The sequence below is a fragment of the Lithobates pipiens genome, unplaced genomic scaffold (genome assembly GCF_037356315.1).
Source record: "Lithobates pipiens isolate NorthernLeopardFrog02 unplaced genomic scaffold, aLitPip1_a1.2 Scaffold_8, whole genome shotgun sequence".
NCBI classification, from domain to species: Eukaryota; Metazoa; Chordata; class Amphibia; order Anura; family Ranidae; genus Lithobates; species Lithobates pipiens.
In genome coordinates, this window is record NW_027507903.1 from 414,260,351 (window position 1) to 414,281,382 (window position 21,032).

Genomic DNA, 21,032 nt, shown 5'->3' on the forward strand with positions numbered 1-21,032 from the left:
ATTTACGCCCTTAGAAAGCCTGAAGGCGGTGCTTGGTTTTCGGGGCCCTGTACGCGGCTAGGCTCCCAAAAAGTCCCACATATGTGGTATCCCCGTACTCAGGAGAAGCAGCAGAATTTATTTTGGGGTGTCATTTCACATACGCCCATAGCATGTGTGAGCAATATATCATTTAGTGACAACTTTGTGTAAAAAAAAAAAAAAAATTTTTTTTTTGTCATTATTCAATCGCTTGAGGCAAAAAAATAAAATATTCAATGGGCTCAACATGCCTCTTATCAATTTCCTTAGGGGGTCTACTTTCCAAAATGGGGTCATTTGGGGGGGTTTTGTACTGCCCTGTCATTTTAGCACCTCAAGAAATGAGATAGACAGTCGTAAACTAAAAGCTGCGTAAATTCCAGAAAACGTACCTTAGTTTGTAGATGTGACAACTTTTGCGCAAACCAATAAATATACAATTATTGACTTTTTTTTTACCAAAGACATGTGGCTGAATACATTTTGGCCTAAATGTATGACTAAAATTGAGTTTATTGGATTTTTCTAATAACAAAAAGTAGAAAATATCATTTTTTTTCAAAATTTGCGGTCTTTTTACGTTTATATCGCAAAAAATAAAAATCGCAGAGGCAATCAAATACCATCAAAAGAAAGCTCTATTTGTGGGAAGAAAAGGACGCAAATTTTGTTTGGGTACAACATTGCATGACCGCGCAATTACCAGTTAAAGCAGCGCAGTGCCAAAGTGTAAAAAGACCTCTGGTCATTTACCAGCAAAATGGTCCGGTCTGAAAGTGGTTAAGAACGATGGATTTAGATTTTAACTACACGTCCTTCAAAATGAGCCCAGCTTATTTGCAGGGACAATTGTTTTCATTCTGTTATGCCCCTTGATAAGTTGAATTAATGAAATTGTCTAAGTGAATTAAAGGCAGGTGTTAAATGTAGCACTTGATATAATGGTATATATTTTATTTATTTTTGTGAGATAAAGAAATACTTCTTCTGACCAATAAATGTAATTCAGGGTTTTATAATAGTATTTAGGTATAATTTATTTTTCAGCGATTGCAAATAGTAAATAAATATTTGAGTACTGTAAAATGCATGCAAAATTGATTTAAGCAAATAGATATACCAACTAAAATTTGTTACTTCGGTATGTTTGATCTTAACTTAACTTAACAAGATGCTATAACTATTTAGATATGTGGAGTAAGTATGTGTAATAAGGAATATTATATATTGTGTTTTCAGTTTTTCATTACAAGCATGTGTATTATTATGCTTGGTAATGTGCCTAGTGTAGTTGCTGCCTATATCTCTATCTATCAACATAAAAATCTTTTGTACTTACCAGATCTCTACACAACAGTCTTATAAAATGCTGTCTGATCTATTATATCTTTATTCACAGACTGATTTGCAAAGATGAAGGGTCGTATTTTGTAACTGATAGAATCATTTTTAGCAGCGATAGTTCCTGCAAAAGGTCCCTTTAGCTACTGATCGGATTTGCACAGTGGTTAGGAGAACATTTAAACCATTCCTACGTAAAATTGTTTCAGTAAATTATGTAGTTTTAGTGGTTGTTGCAAAACAGATCTCTTCAGGTTATGCACAAGTATCTCAGTGCAGTTGAGGTCTGGACTCTAACATGGTCTTTCCAAATACACTTTTTGTTTGTGGTACATCAAGGTAATCTTTTGCAGGCAGCTGCATTTTCTAAAGAGCGGTAATTTCTTGGTGCCATAAATACTATTATTGTTTAGTGATTTCACATGTATATAATAAATAATCTGTTCACCATACATGAAGATGTATTTATGTTTGTATTAGCAGGGAAATTAAGGTATGTAGCAAGGTCTTGTACCTCTTTTGGTCTAATGAGAACCTCCAAGGCCCAAGATAGCTGACATCCTTCAATATGTGTTGGGTTGTGAGGCATAGTGTGTGCAAAGATGGTGAAAGTCATTGGGCGCCAGATACTTCTTGGATGTAAAAGAGGTTTTATTTCTTTTGACAGTCCTTTTTATATATTTTGGGGGAAAAGAGGGTTAAGACCAGGACACCCTTAGTTGCAAGCTCAATTGTCAGACTCTGAGACTTCAATAGGAGGACAGCCATACAGGGAAATGCCCCAGCAAGGCACCACTTCTGCACGTGCAGGATTGCTGTCTCCTATGGTAACAGTCCTTTAACAGTTCCTAACTCAACGTTTCAGTTCTTTCACCTTCACTACAACTGCTCCTTGTAGTTCTTCAATACTGAGGTTTGCGGTGGTATCCCCTCAAGCATCTCCCCTGCTTCTCTGCTGGGTCCCTAGCTTGACACTCCAGATACTCCTCAAGCTTCACCCCTGCTAACCGGCTTGATCTCTGGCTTGACACACAAGGATGCTCTGTAAGCGTTCTTGTCTGCGGGTGGGGTGCCTTAGGAGTAACTTTTTACTACTTAAGTACAACTTATCAGTGGGGTATATTCAGTTAGTACTGGCAAGTAAAAAATGCAGCTAAACATGATATTACTCTATATTACTCTATCGAGCTCACTGGTCGTAAAGCAATAACTGGTTCCTAGATTGGAAGCTCTAACAAGCAGGGCCCTCTGATTCCCCCTGTCTTGAATTGTATTGTATTGTAATGTCTACCATAATGCTGTAAAGTGCTGTGTAAACTGTCGGCGCTATATAAATCCTGTATAATAATAATAATAACAATTACTGATGTTTAGATTCAAAGTACTGATAAAAGCTACTTGCTTTTAACTCCTGCTATATATTCCTATTATACAATCTGTTAAACATGCACCCAGATTTATTAGAAATCATTCCTATAGGCTGTACATTGTAGTATCAGAACATGTACTAATAGGAAAGTACAGTATGCCTGATTGTTAAATAATATGTTAATGAGTAGAAAAAAATGTACCCGTATTTATCGGCATATAACACGCACAGGTGTATAACACGCATATTCATTTTATGAGGGGAGTTTCAGGAAAAAACTTAAATTTTTGTATTGGCGTATAACACGCACACGCTATTTGTACCTGATTTTCATGGTGAAAAAGTGAGTGTTATACGCCAATAAATACAGTACATCTAAATTGCATAATGAATAAACAAATACATATATGTAACAAGTCTTAGCCCTTGTACACACGGTTGGAGAATCCGTCGGAATGTGTCCTATCGGACCGTGTTGTCGGATAATCCGACTGTGTGTGGTATGCATCGGACTGATTCCATCTGAATATCCGTCTGACCCAATTTTCCAACTTGTTGGAAATATTTTCCGACCAACTGGTTCGATCGGACATACTCCGATCATGTGTAGAGAATTTTGATCGGACCAAGTGCCACGCATGCTCAGATCAAATTCCTACATCAAAGCTATTGGCTACTAGCCTGAACGTAGTCCCATCGTAACGAAATTACGTCATCACATTCTGAATGATCGGATTTTTCGACAACTTAGTCTGACCGTGTGTATGCAACAGTTTCGGACAAGAAACTTTAGCCTGGCATTAAGCTTTAAAATCGTTCCTTTTTTAAATCTGGCAAATCTAAGCCCCTGTACACACGGTCGGACATTCTGCCAACTAAATCCGTCGGATTTTGTCCGACGGATTTTGTCCGTCGGACAAAGGAAGCTTAGACCTCTACCAGGTTTGTATTGCTTTCTGTCTCCCCATCAGGTAGATTTTAATTAACTTTCTATCCTGGTTTCTACACAGAAAGTGAAAACAATCTCCTCAACTGGGACACATACAGCAAGGAAAACCTGGCAAGCAGATTTAACAATTCTTAAATATAAAATGTTTGTAAACCTCTGACAGGAAAAATTAACAAAGCAAGTCCTTCTATAGCATGTGCTTGCCTTAATCCAAAGCACATAGTGTGATTTCTGTGTGATGTCAAGTTCCCCTGTGTCACTGTTTACCAAACTTCCCAAACAATCACAGGAGGGAGTCTACAGCACACAGTCTGTGATTGGCAACCTTGGCTGTGCATGTTTCCCTATGAGACTGTGTAGAGGGAAGTATATCCATTACCTCAACTCAGCTCTTAAATTACAAAGATCTCTTCTCTCTGAGCTTTACAGTGTGTGACATTAGATCCCCACCCCTGCTTCTGGAAGTGCAGACATGCTTTGTTCATTCTGGACTTTGAATGGCTGTAGAAGAGAGAGGGCTGTGACAAACAGGTTCAACCTATGTAGGGGGCATTACCTGGGGCTAGTCAATTCACTGGGTAAACGCAAGGGTTTACAACCAAGAAAAGTTATTTTATTTTATTGTGTGTCCCCTGTTAAAGCATTATCCTCCTCTAGTGGCCACACAGAAAGTGAAGTAAGATGTCCTCAATGTGGACAAAGGCAACAATACAAATCTCAATTTTCCCCAATCTCTTGAACGCTAATAACAAAAGTTTTGGTTGGAGTTGGGCTTCAAAAAAAAGTGCTTTTGAAAAGTATGAGTAGTAATTTATGGTTACCTATACCGTTTTTTGGAGTTGTTCAAATTTGAGCAATTTTGATTTATTTTTTATTTTTTACCAGTCATAATCATAAAAAGAATGTATTCTTTTTATTTAAACCTTGATACCTAATTGTATATTACAAATTTGAATAAAACTGATTTTTGAAATATAATTGCCTAAAATGTACATCATACCAATGCAACGACTAAAACATAGAAAGATTACATTGGATTTTATATAAGATAAATATCAGTGTTGCAGTTCCTCAATTACACCTCAGAGCGCCGCTGTTTGACCAATAAGGAGAAGAATACAGAACTGGAGATCCACTGGTATTTTCATCATTCACATACACTGCAGATCTGCATGAAGAAGCACAGCCATTTCTGGATTCTCTTTAAACAAGACTACTTATTTTATTTTTTTCACTCTTTTTTTTCGGTGTGGATTACAAATGCTGAATATCCTAAAGAACACATTTTGGAGATGCTGAACATGGATGAAGTGAGGCACCATTCACAAGCATACAAAGGAATAGCATGGCAAGTAATATTTACTTTTTTATTTTCCTGGCTGTGTCATTCAGTCTCAGGTCAGAAACATTATTCCATTGTAGAAGAAATGAGAAAAGACTCTGTTATAGCGAATATTGCAAAAGACCTGGGATTAGATATTAAACAGCTCTCATCAAGAAATCTTCAAATTATGTCACACATATCAGATAAATACTTGTATGTGAATGTAGATAATGGAAATCTCTATGTGAAGGACAGGATTGATAGAGAGACGCTGTGTGGGGCAGCACCTACCTGCTTCCTAAGCTTTGATGCTGTGGTGGAAAATCCTTTTAATATTTTTAAAGTGAAAATAGAAATTCAGGATATTAATGACAATCCTCCAGTGTTTTATCCTGAGACTTTCAATATAGAAACTATTGAACTAACATCACCAGGAACAAGATTTGCATTACAAAATGCAGAAGATCTGGATATTGGTATTAATTCAGTACAGGCATATAAACTCAGTGACAATTCACATTTTACACTAAGTCAGAAGATTAGCAGTGATGGATTTCAATCTCTTGAGCTTGTGTTAGAGAAATCGCTGGATCAAGAATTACAAAATGTTCATGAACTGACTTTAACAGCATTGGATGGAGGAACTCCTGTAAGATCTGGAACAGCTGTAATACGAATCATTGTTATTGATGCTAATGATAATTTTCCAATATTTTCTCAAAAGGTGTACAAAGTTAGAGTGAGTGAGAATAGTGCAGTAAATACTACTATAATCAATGTAAATGCTACTGACAGAGATGCTGGAACAAATGGGCAAATCACTTATTCCTTCAGTAAAACATCAGGAAATGTCCACCCTTCTGGTTTTTTTAGTATTCATCCCAAAAGTGGTGACATTAATATCAATCAAAAGATAGATTTTGAGGAGACAATAAACTATGAACTGTCTATTCAAGCAAAGGACGGAGGAGGACTTGTTTCCCATTGTAAAGTTTTGATAGAAGTGATAGATGAGAATGACAATGCTCCAGAGATATTCATAACATCATTATTTTCCCCTATTCCTGAAAATTCTACATCTGGAAAAATTATAGCTCTAATTAGAGTCCATGATAAAGATTCAGGAGAAAGTGGAGAGGTAGAATGTAAGCTCGGGAAAGAAGGGGAAATGCCTTTTATTTTAGTTTTGTCTTCTAGCAGTGTGTATACAATTGTGACAACAGGTCTTATGGACAGAGAGAAAGTGTCTACTTATAACATAACAATTGTAGCCACTGACAGAGGATATCCTCCACTTTCCAGTGAGAAATCCATCAAACTGGAAATATCAGATGTTAATGATAATCCGCCACTATTTATGCAATCTAGTTATGTTGGTTATGTACCAGAGAACAATTTACCAGGAGCCTCAATATACAGTATAAATGCAAATGATCCTGATATTGGAGACAATGCTAAAATTACTTACTCAATTACAAGTAAAAATACAGAAGACCTTCATATGACTTCTTATGTATCTCTTAATATAGAGACTGGCGTTATCTATGCCCAGAGATCCTTTGATTATGAAAAACACAAGGAATTTATACTAGAAATAACAGCTAAGGACAATGGAAACCCATCTCTGAGCAGCAACACAACAATAATTATCAAAGTAATAGATCAAAATGATAATGCACCAAAACTCCTATACCCAGCCCCAGACAGTGGAGCATCGGCAGGGTTTGAGATGGTCCCTTTTGGTGCTGAACCTGGATCAATGATAACAAAGGTGGTTGCAGTGGATGCAGACTCTGGACATAATGCTTGGCTCTCTTATTATTTTATTCAAGTACCTGAGCCAACTTACTTCACCATTGATGAACATACAGGTGAAATTCGAACACAACGTGTTTTTCAAGAGAAGGATACACTGAATCACAAGGTTGTGGTCATGGTAAGAGACAATGGGATCCCATGTCTCTCTGCTACAGTTACCATCACACTTGTTGTTGCAGATAATTTCCAACAAGTAGTCCCTAAATTTGTCAGTCATTTCACTGAAGAGGATTTTCAATCCAATCTGCAGCTGTACTTGGTAATTGCCCTAGCAGTCATTTCTTTGCTATTTATTATAACAGTCATATTGGCTGTTATAGCTAAATGTAGGAAGTCTAAACCATTCCCAGTGTATGGGCCGGCCTGTTCAAATTTATATCCTCAAATTGATCCCAGGGTACTGTCTCAGTATGCAAGTGGAACACTAACACTCCCCTACTCTTACAATGTTTGTGTGGCTTTGGATTCTGGAGAAAGTGACTTTACATACATGAAAACGAATCAAAATGTACCTGTGGATAATCTGATTGATGCTGATGATTCAGATTTTGGACATGAAAGTTTAAGAGAGGCTTTGCCAACCAACGGTCAAAATCCGGTGAGTTTTTGAAAATCTCTTGGGAAACTTAAATTTTCACTCTTGATAAAGTGCAAAAATGTATAGCTAGTCTCATTTGTCACATTTGGGTTAGACAATCCATCAGTTACCTAACAAAGTTTTGGGGTATAAGAAAAATTAATTGTAAATAAGAAAGGCTGGAAAAGTAAAGGTTTACTGAGGATTAAGGGGGAAAGGGAGGCTTGTGAACAAAAGCATATCTCCAGTCACAGATGAAATTAAGTGTGCACATAGTTAAAGAAGGGAGGACCCTCACCATGCCAACATTGGAGATATATATAAAAAAGGATTGAGAAACTCAGAAAATAAGTGGACTTTGTGGGCATGCATGATAGGAATTTTTTTGTAAAAAATATAGTTTTATTACAACATAATTAAAAAACATAGAAACGTACAATCAACACCCCATATGGACACAGTTTACCAGTTACCCAATAATGCAGTTATGAAGGTTGGATCTAAATAATAAGGTATATCATATCATATCAAGGTAGAAAAGTTTGATCCAATAACACCATCACATTTGCTCGTCAATGCATTTCACTAGAAATTATCTTCCTTAAGACAAATACTGTGTAGGTGCTGGTAGGTCTATATCCAAGGATATGGGAGACTCCACAGAACTGGGCAAACATTCAAAAGTCTATAGTTTTAAGCATTGAACACAGATGCAAGTGCATAAAAAGTTGTTTATGAGGAACCCAGAGGGTAAGGTTGCAACAAGTCTATGTGCCACTATGGAACCAGGTTCAGACATTTGTATCTACTATGTAGTAGTGGTTATACCAATCACATATCAGAGAGCAGGATTCAAGCCTGTGATAGAAATATTTAATTCCATGTACTATGGCATAATTCGTCAACCAAGGAGAAATATCGAGGATATATTGTCCCGGTCCTAAAGTGCTGTGACTAAATGTCAGGAAGGAAACGTTTCTCCAGACTGAGAGAGAAAAAGTAACATCTATAGTGTCAGGATATGGTAGATATACCTATTATCAAAATCCTGACAAACGATACCCACTCAGTGATGTAAGGTCCATATGGCCCGCTCCTACTATGCATATGTATCCTCTCTGTGTGTGAACCAAGGTGGAAAGAGGGGCATGAAAACAAAAGTGTATCTCCAGTCAAAGATGAAAATAAGTGCATGCATAGTTTATTCCTTTGCTATTTCATAACAATTACCTGTTTATCCTGTTCATTCAGACATGTCCAGGGTTGGGTCAACAACGCTATGTTATTCCAAGCAAATGTATAGTGCTCTAGTGTTGTAGGCACCTGAAGTTTCCATAGCTAACTGTAGTATGATGAAAAAAATCGTTCCTTCTACATGAGTTTTGTATTTTGTCTGCAAAAGCAACTTAATGTTATTCTATGTGCCCATGCAGTTAGGACAATTAGAGGTATATTTTAAGCTCAATGTTTAGAGGCAGGAAAAAAAAAAACCTTCTGGTTTGCTTTTCTGATTGGAGCTTTCTGGCAGAAAAAAACACAAAAGTATTCTAAACGCAACCTAAACTGTGTACAAAAAATGCTCTATGAGTGTTCTTTTCTGTCAAGGGAATTTTTTTTCTTAAGGGTAGTGTGTATGGAGCCTAATTGTATTTAGGTGTAATTTCTTTTTTTTGGTACAAATACTAAATAAAAATGTGCTTATGGTACAATGCAAACTGAATAAAGCAAAAAGACATGCCAACCAAGATTAATAAGTTAGGTATGTTTGATCATAATTCTGGATACTCAAGGTACTATGACTATTTAGATAAGTGAAGGAGGACTGCTGGCAGCATATACACGTCAGCAGAATGTCACAGCTGGGCAAAGTAATGTACCCGTAAGTTACTTTGAATTTCCCGCCGTGAGCGCGCCGTTGCGTGCGCGCCTGCTGCGAGCTCCGTGACCGTGCCCGAGGTGCCCGCGGGACCTGCGGACTTGTTTGCCGCAGGGATACCCGCGATCACGTCACTGTGCTCAAGAACGGGGAGATGTTGATGTAAACAGCATCTCCCCATTCTGCCTAATGACAGGACACTGATCGTCTGCTCCCTGTCACCGGGAGCAGCGGTCAGTGTCACGTCATACACAGCCCATCCCCCAGACAGTTAGAAACACTCCCCACACTTAACCCCTTCCCGCCTAGTGGTTAAACCCTTCACTGCCAGTGACATTTTTACAGTAATCAATGCAATTTTATAGCACTGATTGGTGTATTACTGCCAAAAATTTATCAGAAATGTCCGATGTGTCCGCCATAATGTCGCAGTCACGATAAAAAACCCTTATCGCCGCCATTATGGGTAAAAAAATAATTCTTAATAAAAATGCCATAAAACTATCCAATATTTTGTAAACGCTATCATTTTTGCGCAAACCAATCAATAAATGTTTATTGCGATTTTTTTTTACCAAAAATATGTAGAAGAATATGTATCAGCCTAAACTGAGGAAAAAAAAATTTTTTTATATATATTTTTGGGGGATATTTATTATAGCAAAAAGTAAAAAAGATTTTTTTTTTCAAAAGTGTCGCTACACTTTTTTTTATAGCGCAAAAAATAAAAACTGCAGTGGTGGTCAAATATCACTAAAAGAAAGCTCTATTTGTGGGAAAAAAAGGACGTCAATTTTGTTTGGGAGCCACGTCGCACGACAACACAATTGTCAGTTAAAGTAACACAGCGCGAAATCGCAAAAAGTGCTCTGGTCGGGAAGGGGGTAAATCCTTCCGGGGCTGAAGTGGTTAAGGTTATTATATTACGTGATTTCAATTTTTGTCATATTTCTTTTTTTTACAAGCAAGTGTATTATTACCTCTGGTAATGTGTCTAGGATAGTTACTGTATATCTATGTGTCTATCTATCTATCTATCTATCTATCTATCTATCTATCTATCTATCTATGAGAGCTTAGAGCTCTCTATGGATGACTAAGCACAGAAGTAGTGAAAACATTAATAGTTTATCTAAATAATACTCCATGAGAATTTTTCTCCTTTTCTCTTGATCTTCAGTGTATGCTTTTGGGCGATACAAGGAAGGTCTTTTTTCTAAGGTCAGGTTATTCCCTTGCCATATGAAGTACACACAGAGCTTGTTTGATCATAGGTTATAGGTGGTCTTATCTTCTGGTAAGGTATATTTATTCACAAGAGCTCAATTTTAGTGGAGGCTTTTCTATTATCACTCCACTTATCAAAAGGCAGTTTTACTTTTCTCAGAGGATTCCCTTTTTTTTAAACGTTCCATTATACTTTTGTGGACTTGCAATTAACATTGTTTTATGGTTATTTTTTTTTTCACATGAGAATTGATTTCATTATAGTAATTCATGTGTTTATGTCTATATGAATTTGTTAATAATTGATTTGCACTCTTTAAAAACGATTGGATTTTGGGTTGGTATCAAGGCCTATGGTGCTGGCAGTTATCTTCACTATTTTTACACCAGTGCAGAGTTCTTCTCCTTATTTATATATCAGATCAATTATTGTGTTGTAGTAGTTTTTTGTGGTGAAAAAAAAAACGACTTGGTGTTCAAAGCAACACCTAACTTGAACCAGAAAAGCTATCTATGGATAGTGCTGTTTTAGTTGCTGTACTTCATCAGCAAAGGTTCTAGTGGTTCATGTCAGTAGGTGGGGTGCCAGTAAGTTTACATGAAAACATACTGTATTAGTGGAATGATTATTGAACTAATACTGCCAAGAAAAAAATGCAACTCAACATGGCTCGACTCAGAAGCATGTATGAAACATGCTGGCTTTAAAGTAATATTAAATTACCAATGTTTGTTTTAAAGTAATATTAAATTACCAATGTTTAGGTTAAAAGTACTGAAAGAATGTATTTGTTTTTAACACCTGCTATAATTTTCTATTATACAAATTGTTAGGCATGCACCTAGTTGTACTACAATGCAATCCTATAAACTGCACATCATAAGATACCTGATTGTTCGATAAAGTGTTAATAGGAAAGTATAAAAAAAGTGTAAAACAAAACCGCGTCATTAACTCGAACATACATGTAACAAGGCTTTTATTTTATTTTTATAGAAAAATAGAAATATATTAACATCCTTTCCTAGTGACTACGTAGGAAGTGAATGAAAATATCCTCAATGGGGACAAAGGCAGCAATAAATATCCCACTTCTTAAACAAACAAAAGCTAAAAAAAATGTTTTAGTTCTCATGCACACAGACGTTTTAAAAAATGGACTGTAAAGCTAGTACAGATAGCAGGAAAAAAGCAGCATTAAAAACTCGATTTTTTTTCCGCGTTTTGCATTGAATTCAATGCATGTTAAGCCGCGCTAGCTTTCAGCCACGTTTCTCTGTCTCTATTTAAAAATCAATTATTCCCTATGAGAGCCCATTGATTTGAATAGAAGTCGCACCAGAAGTCGGATCAAGAACATCTGACTTGCGGTGCGACTTGTGTGCTGAGAATCTTGAAGGGGGAACTCCATGAAAATTTTAAAAAAATTAAATGGTATTGATCTTGAGGGGAACCCCCACACCAAAAAAATGGCGTGGGGTCCCCCCCCAAGATCCATACCAGACCCTTATCTGAGCACGCAGCTGCAGCTTTAATAAGGGGCCCCCAGATCCCAGCACCCCACCCTATGTGAATAAGTAAGGGGTACATCGTACTCCTACCCATTCACTTGGGGGAAAGTGTCAACTGCATTACAGCGGGAGAGAGTGTCCTGTCAACATCAGAAGAAAGAAGAGGGAAGAGGATGACGATGACGAGGGAGAAGATTGGGCCAACGCTAGTAAAAGAGCTGGAAGAAAATAGCGGAGAAGCCCGGCAGAAAGCACCAGAGAGCGGGAGAAGACACCAGAGATCGGGAGAAGAGGCCAAAAAAGTCGGAAGAGACCCCCGAAGTCGGAAGAAGACCCCCGGAGCTGCCTAATAAATTACTTTAAAAACCTGTGTAGTTTTTTTTATTAACACTTTTCCCCAGGTGAATGGGTACCCCTTACTCATTCACATAGGATAGGGTGCCAGGATCTGGGGGCCCATCCCCCCCCAGATCCCCTTAAGATCCATACCAGACCGAAGGGGGAACCTTACACAATTTTTTTTTTTACATTTTTACGGGGTTCTCCTTCAAGATTCTCAGTACACAAATTCGCTCCGCAAGTCGGATCATCTTGATCCGACTTCTGGTACGGCCTCTATTCAATTCAATGGACTCCCATAAGGAACCATTGATTTTGAATAGAGACAGAAAGGCCGGACAAGGCTTAACACAGCATTAAGCCTCGTTAATTCGCGTTTAACACCTTTTGCCGGCGTCTCGCGTTTTTTACAGCTCTAACGCTGGAACCTCAGCACGCACTGGTCCTGAGTTTTTTTTTACAGCTCAAAAACGCCTAGGTGGGCATGAAGCCATAGACTAATATGGACAGGCATTTTTAAGCCGCAAAAAATGCTCAAAAAGTGGCTGTGTGCATGAGGCCTTATGGTTAATCTGCTACTTTTACATAGCATTTGAATTGAATTGTTTGCAATTTAGTCCTTTTGATAAATCCTGGAGTGGCATGAACATACAAATAATATATGCATGCTACATTTATATATATTTTTTATTTAAAGCGTAATACATTAATATAGATTTTTAAAAATATAAATGACTGTAACTGACATTATACCAATGCAAACACAAAACACAAAATCATACAACAGATTGAATAATATTTCAGTGTTGCAGTTCCTCAATTACACCTCAGAGCGCCGCTGTTTGACCAATAAGGAGAAGAATACAGAACTGGAGATCCACTGGTGTTTTCATCATTCACACACACTGCAGATCTGCATGAAGAGGCACAGCCACTTTCTGGATTCTCTCTGAAGGTTACATATCTTATTATTTTTACAAAAAATACATACATTCTTCTCTCTGGGTTACAAATGCTGAATATCCTAAATGGACTCTTTTGGAAGATGCTGAACATGGACGAGATGAAGCACCATTCACAGATATACAAAAGGATAACATGGCAAGTGATATTTCCCTTCTTATTTTCCTGGCTGTGTCATTCAGTCTCAGGTCAGATTCATTATTCTATTGTAGAAGAAATGAGAAAAGACTCTGTTATAGCAAATATTGCAAAAGACCTGGGATTAGATATTAAACAGCTCTCATCAAGAAAGCTGCAAATTATATCACATATATCAGAAAAATATTTGTATGTGAATGTAGATAATGGAAATCTCTATGTGAAGGACAGGATAGATAGAGAGACACTGTGTGGGGCAGCACCTACCTGCTTCCTAACCTTTGATGCTGTGGTTGAAAATCCAATTAATGTTTTTAAAGTGAAAATAGAAATTCAGGATATTAATGACAATCCTCCAGTGTTTTATCCTGAGACTTTCACTATAGAAACTATTGAGCTAACATCACCAGGAACAAGATTTACTTTACAAAATGCAGAAGATCTGGATATTGGTACTAATTCGGTACAGACATATAAAATCAGTGACAATTCACATTTTACACTAAGTCAGAAGATTAGCAGTGATGGATTTCAATCTCTTGAGCTTGTGTTAGAGAAATCTCTGGATCAAGAATTAAAAAATGTTCATGAACTGATTTTAACAGCCCTGGATGGAGGAAATCCTGTAAGATCTGGAACAGCGGTAATACAAATCATTGTTACTGATGCTAATGATAATTTTCCAATATTTTCTCATAAGGTGTACAAAGTTACTGTGAGTGAGAATAGTGCAGTAGATACCACTATAATCAATGTAAGTGCTACAGACAGAGATGCTGGAACAAATGGACAAATCACTTATTCCTTCAGCAAAACATCAGAAAATGTCCATACTTCTGGCCTTTTCAGTATTGAAACAAAAAGTGGTGATATTAAAATAAACAGAAAGTTAGATTTTGAAGAGATGATGAACTATGAACTGTCTGTCCAAGCTAAGGATGGAGGAGGACTTGTTTCCCATTGTAAAGTATTGATAGATGTCATAGATGAGAATGACAATGCTCCAGAGATATCCATCAAATCCTTATCTTCGCCCATTCCTGAGGATTCTGCACCTGGAACAGTAATAGCTTTAATCAGAGTCCATGATAAAGATTCAGGAGAAAATGGAGAAGTGGACTGTAAACTCAGAGGGGAATTGCCTTTTAATTTAGTTTTGTCATCTAACAGTTTTTATACCATTGTGACCACAAGTTCTATGGACCGAGAGAAAGTGTCTAATTATAACATATCAATTCTAGCTACAGACAAAGGATCTCCTCCACTTTCCAGTCATAAAGCCATCAAATTGGAAATATCAGATGTTAATGATAACCCCCCATTGTTTATGAAATCTACTTATGTTGCTTATGTACAAGAAAACAATTTACCAGGAGCCTCAGTATATAGTATACAGGCTTCAGATGATGATACTGGAGTCAATGCTAAAATTATTTATTCTATTTCTACCAAAAATACAGAAGATGTTCCTATGTCTTCCTATTTTTCTATTAATATAGAGAGTGGCGTTATCTATGCCCAGAGATCATTTGATTATGAGCAGCACCAGGGGTTTGTTATAGAAGTAACAGCTAAGGACAATGGACAGCCATCTCTCAGCAGCAACACAACATTAATTATCAAAGTCATAGATCAGAACGATAATGCACCAAAACTCTTATACCCATCCCCAGACAGTGGAGCATCCTCAGGGTTTGAGATGGTGCCTTTTGCTGCTGAGCCTGGATCATTAATAACAAAGGTGGTTGCAGTGGATGCAGACTCTGGACATAATGCTTGGCTCTCTTATCATTTTATACAAATTTCTGAACCATCTTACTTCACCATTGATGAACATACAGGTGAAATTCGAACACAACGTGTTTTTCAAGAGAAAGATATACTGAATCACAAGGTTGTGGTGATTGTAAGGGACAATGGGGTCCCATGTCTCTCTGCTACAGTTACTATCACTCTTGTTGTTGCAGATAATTTCCAACAAGTAGTTCCTAAATTTGTCAATCACTTCACTGAAGAAGATTCTCAATCCAATCTGCAGCTGTACTTGGTAATTGCCTTAGCAGTAATATCTTTGCTATTTATTATAACAGTCATGTTGGCTGTTATATCTAAATGTAGGAAGTCTAAACCATTCCCAGTATATGGGCCAGTCAGTTCAAATTTATATCCCCAAGTTGATCCCAGGATGTTGTCTCAATATGCCAGTGGAACACTAACACTTCCCTACTCTTACAATGTTTGCGTGGCTTTGGATTCTGGGGAAAGTGATTTTACATACATGAAAACGAATCAAAATGTCCCTGTGGATAATCTGATTGATGCTGAGGATTCAGGTCTTGAAAATGAAAGTTTAAAGGAGGCCTTGTCAACCGGCAGTCAAATCCAGGTAAGCCAGTTTTTGCCCCCTAAATGTAAAGTGTTACTAAACCCAGGACCCTGCATTCACTATATCTAGTCTCCCACAGTACACAGAACATGGAAACGCAGTAATTTTAAACTGATAAATACCTTTTCTCATCAGCAGTATATAGCGGTCTTGTAACTTCTATCAGTGTCTGGTTTAAGCTTGTAGGAGGATTTTTCATTCTTCCATGATTGCCCCATGAGAATGCAGGACCCCTGATCCTTTGTCTGGACAGTGCTGATTGGCCCTGTGCTGATCACATGCACTCTCCCAAGAAAATAAAAACATAGCAATACACACAAACTGAGCATGTGCATCTTGTCCCCTAGCCTCTATACTATCAGGATATATATTGGGCAAACTGGAAGAAGGGGAGGATCAGATGAGACAGGAGAAAAGAGCCTTATTACACAATATAGAGGACTAACCCCCTAAGCTCCACAGTGAGTATAACAAGCATACTTTACTGCATACAGTGACTGATTTTACTTTATGGGTTTAGTGACACTTTAAGGCCCCTGTCACACGGATGGATGGAATTCAGCTTTTAGCTGCTGATAGATCAAGTTATATACCACAGCTAAACTCACACAATGCTTTCCTATGGCCCCATTCACACACTGCGTTTAGCAACGGTTTTGTTACATGGGGGTTTGTGCGGTTAGAAAAAATAGATTTGACTGCATCCAGGACTGATTTATTGCAGCTCATCTGCACTTAACTGCAGATAATCACAGTGTACCATTTATCCTGTGGATAGCAGCAGCAACAAGGAAAAAAAAACAACAGGACATCAGAAATGACAAGCATGTTCCAATGCAGATGAACGCAGCTAAACACAGCCACATGTAAATGCACATAAACGCAGCTAATCGCAATTTACAACTGCAAGTGATCGCTGTGCCTGAAGTCTTGGAATGTCAAAAAAACAAAACATGCTTTTTACAGTGGCAGAACAGCCGCCCCCGCGTGAAAGAGGCCTTGATGCCGCATACACACAACCGGAGTTTTCGGCAGACTAGGTCCGACGGAATCAGTCCGTCAGATAATCCAATCATGTGTGGGCTAATCCGATCATTTTTCATAAAAAAATATCAGACGAACCTAGAAATATAACATGTTTCAAATCTGTCTGACAGACTCAATCGGAAAAACCGTTTGTATGCTGGTCTGACAGGCCAAATACGACGCAAGAGAGCTATTGGCTACTGGCTATTGAACTTCCTTTTTTAGTCCCGTCTTACGTCATCACGTTCAAAATGAACGGACTTTCGAATGAACTTAGTCCGTTCATGTGTGGGCAAGTCCGTTCATTCGGAAGGTCCTTCAGAACTCCACTGAAATGTAATATGTAATTATTTTTAAAAGAAAACAATCATTCAAGGCTGCCTTTGTTTAACTCCTTAAATGCTTGTTGTATAGCTGTGAAAGAAGACTATGCATTGGTAAGTTAGTGCAAACCTCCCACTTTGCATTGGTGTTTAGTGCAAACCTCACTTAACATTGGTGTTTAGTGCAAAATTCAATTCACATTGGGGTTTAGTGTAAAACACTAAAATGTCAGTGGTGTTGGGTGAATGTATTAAGTTTATTAAAGTCTCATTATCCATGTCATAAAAAGTACCTGGGAGTAATGATCTGCTTCACCCATTTGTCAGTGGTGCCTTAACCACTTACCGACCTGCACACGCCAATATACCTCGGCAAAGTGGTTCATTCCCGTGAATCGGCGTATGGGTACATCTGTACTGTAAAGGGCGATAGCAGGCGCACGCGTGCCCGCTGCACAGTGGGGAACTTGATGCACGTAGACGGCGGGGCCAATCGCCGGCCACCCACCCACAATCACGTGCATGGGAGCAGGAACAGGGATTTGTGCTTGTAAACACACAAATCTCTGTTCTGTCAGGGGAGAGGAGACATATCGTGTCCGATCTGTCCGCCGCAATGTTTCAGTACTGCTAGAAATTGCAGATCATGGGCATTACTAGTAAAAAAAAAAAAAAATTATAAAAATGCCATAAAAATGCCATAAATCTTTCCCATGGTTTATAGACGCTCTAACTTTTGCGCAAACCAATCAATATATGCTTATTGCGATTTTTTACCAAAAATATGTAGAAGAGTTTATATTGGCCTAAACAGAGGAAGACATTTATTTTTTAAAAACATTTTGGTGATATTTATTATAGCAAAAAGTAAAAAATATTGTTGTTTTTTTTTTCAAAATTGTTGCTTTTTTTGTTTATAGTGCAAAAAATAAAAACAGAGGTGATCAAATACCAGCAAAAGAAAGCTCTATTTGTGAGAAAAAAAGGACGTTATTTTTGTTTGGGTACAGCACTGCACAACTGTCAGTTAAACGATGCAGCGCCATATTGCAAAAAATTGTCTGCTCATTAAGCAGCCAAATCTTCCGGTCTGTAAGTGGTTAAAATGGTGTTGTCAGATGCTGGAACTCAAATGGTAATGATGGTATAATGCCAATCCAGCCAATCCAGCCATCAGTAGTCAGTGGTCCTGTTGGAAAGACATTACTTTATTGCACTGGTAGCCTGCTAGGGGGGCAATGAAGCACTGGGTGAATATGAATCTGCTGTAAGAGTGGCCAATTGTTAAACCACCAAGACCTCTTGCAGGATAGGCTTTCACAGAACCTGTGTACTAATTTCTCCCATTTGAAAAACCCAGAAAACACCTAAATAATTACTCCACTATTACAAATAGTGACATTCTTCTTTTAGTAGTACTAGTCATCATTATTGGCAGGATGCTGATCCATTTTCTTGACTACTTTTAGTATTGGGTCGATTATACAGCCTTTTTGGGCTCATTATGGCATGGAGCTTTAAAAATACATGTCACAAAAGTGACACCCTCTGAAAATAATGCAGCAATTAGCATGATTTGGCAAGTTTCTAAGCTTAAGGAGGAACTGCAGTTTGCTCACATAATTTGTAATAAAAACATCTTTCATTCTGAAGCTTCCCTCCAACCACTTTATTATATATTATACTATATGATTTTATATATACTGTGATTCTGTACTTGCCAAATATGCTGCAGAAATCCCCCTCTAATAAGTCTGGATGCATCCATTTTAACTGTGGGCAGCTGAAGCTGCTGCCTGTTCACTTCCTGGTTTTCTGCTGGCTACTCATTATGCCCTTCCTAGTTTTGTGCCTGTGCAGTAAGCAAACTGTGATGCACTGTTTTGTCAGATTTGGCAATCGGTCAGAATATGTAACGGAAGTGACGTTCTGTCACCTCTATCTTGCTACACCCCACACTCCTCCATAGTTAGGATACACTGAGAAGGGGGAAAGCGGAAATCTTGTTAGACCCACCGGAGTTTTGCATATTACACTTATTTTTAACAGTAAAGTGAATTTATATAGTGAAATACAGTACTTACAACTCCATCTGACTGGTTAAATGTTGAATTTTAAAAGCAGCAGCAAGCCTGCCGATCTCACAGGTTTGCTAATCTGACAGAAGTTAGTTTTTTTTTTTTAAATGCAACACCTAAACATTCATACATAGTTCTAAGTACTGTATTTCACTATATAAACTCACTTTACTGTTAAAAATAAGTGTAAAATGCAAAACTCTGGTGGGTGTAACAAGATGTCTGCTTTCCCCTTTCTCAGTCTATCCTTGCTATAGAGAAGTGTGGGGTGTAGCAAGATGGCGGCAATGGAATGTCACTTCCGTTACATATTCTGACAGGTCGCCTAATACAAAGAAACATGCACATTGTTGTTTATAAGTTGCCATAGGAATGGCAGCTTCTGTGGAAGTTCATGCCCTGTTATTGCAAAGTATCAACAGCATGGAACACAGAAACACCTGAGGAAAGTGTACAATGTGCTTGTTCAAACGGGAAAGCAGTCCTTCTTTTCTCACATACAAATCCTTTGCGTCGGGGAACTGCAGAGAGCTCCCTGGAGGCTGGCAGAGTGGCCCGATCCTAGATTTCTTGGGTCCCCTGGCAGCGCTCGCAGTTCCTCCCCACATCAGATAACCGCCTAGGAGAAGCACCCTCCCAAGGGGGGGTTACTGTGCAGGTGCACTCCCGAGTACAACATATGCATCCATAGACACGAATGCCGGACTCGGTCCCCTGCGCCCGTGTCATTGGATTTGATTGACAGCAGCAGGAGCCAATGGCTGCACTGCTATCAATCTATCCAATCAAGTGGCAAGAATCCTAGGCAGAGGGACAGCATGAGTTTAAATGTGTACAGTTGAGGCACATTTAGCTGGTAAAACATGAGATTCTAACCTTTCCCTACTCGGCCCTAAGAAAAACAAAAGTTTGATCCAGGGACGGGCTTTACATTTAGTACAGGCTGCACTACTTACTGGTGATATATCTGGTCTGAAAATAAAAAAAGGTGCCTCTAAGTGCAGAAGTAAAATTTTATATTTCCCAAAAGGGTTAAAAACACTTACAAAAGGGTGGATGGGTAGAAGCACGTCATATTGGTAATATGGTAAGTGGTCTGGCATTCTGGAAGTCCCGACGAGTCTCAGTGATATCCACAAGTGTGATTCTAAGGTAGCATAGTCTGGAGTGGCTGACAGATGAAAGCCACAACTCTCCTGGATACTGGGAAGACAGCTAGGCTTAGTGTAACAAGCATGCTTTACTGCATATACAGACTTATTTTACTGTTGTGAGTTTAGTAACACTTTAATTGTTGATAAATAAGTCTGAGCAGCATCAGACTGTACAAATAACTTTTCATTTTTATGGGAACAAGTTATAGTCTTGTGTTCCTGTCTGTATTTCTATGGTTTCAGATACTGTCAGGTACCCGTTGATATAGGCCTTGCTGTGTGGGAGCCACTTCAGCAGATCTGTTTTTGAAGTTTTCTGCACATAAAAGTTTGAAAGTTCTCAGTGCCACTTTAACTATGTTGTTCTGGAATATAAAAAAGTTTAGTTCACACCATTGGATTGTTCAGAATACACACCGTGATTGCCAATGTTTAAAGCTGAACTATAGGCAGATATAAATAACACAAATTAATGCAGTGCTATAGTCATTGATACATAATTAAATGTTTAAATGTTTAAATGAAAGAGGTATAAGTACCTAAATTTGACTTGGTATCAGCCCCTTGCTGTCTGCTGTCTCTGTACAGCAGAGCTAATAGTAGCAAAGGAT

At 38.1% G+C, this 21,032-nt stretch overlaps 2 protein-coding genes across 2 annotated transcripts in view; both read left to right on the forward strand.

The window, feature by feature from the left end:
- Positions 1-21,032, forward strand: part of LOC143962191 (protocadherin gamma-B5-like) — a 293,876-nt gene that overhangs the window by 45,033 nt on the left and 227,811 nt on the right. The window lies entirely within an intron of this gene.
- Positions 1-21,032, forward strand: part of LOC143964337 (cadherin-related tumor suppressor-like) — a 49,410-nt gene that overhangs the window by 16,739 nt on the left and 11,639 nt on the right. Inside the window, exons 3-6 of the mRNA XM_077474032.1 lie at positions 1,210-1,222; positions 5,073-7,420; positions 13,399-15,840; positions 20,665-20,674. Of these exons, the coding sequence (XP_077330158.1) occupies positions 1,210-1,222; positions 5,073-7,420; positions 13,399-15,840; positions 20,665-20,674 (4,813 nt within the window). The remainder of the gene's footprint in view (positions 1-1,209; positions 1,223-5,072; positions 7,421-13,398; positions 15,841-20,664; positions 20,675-21,032) is intronic.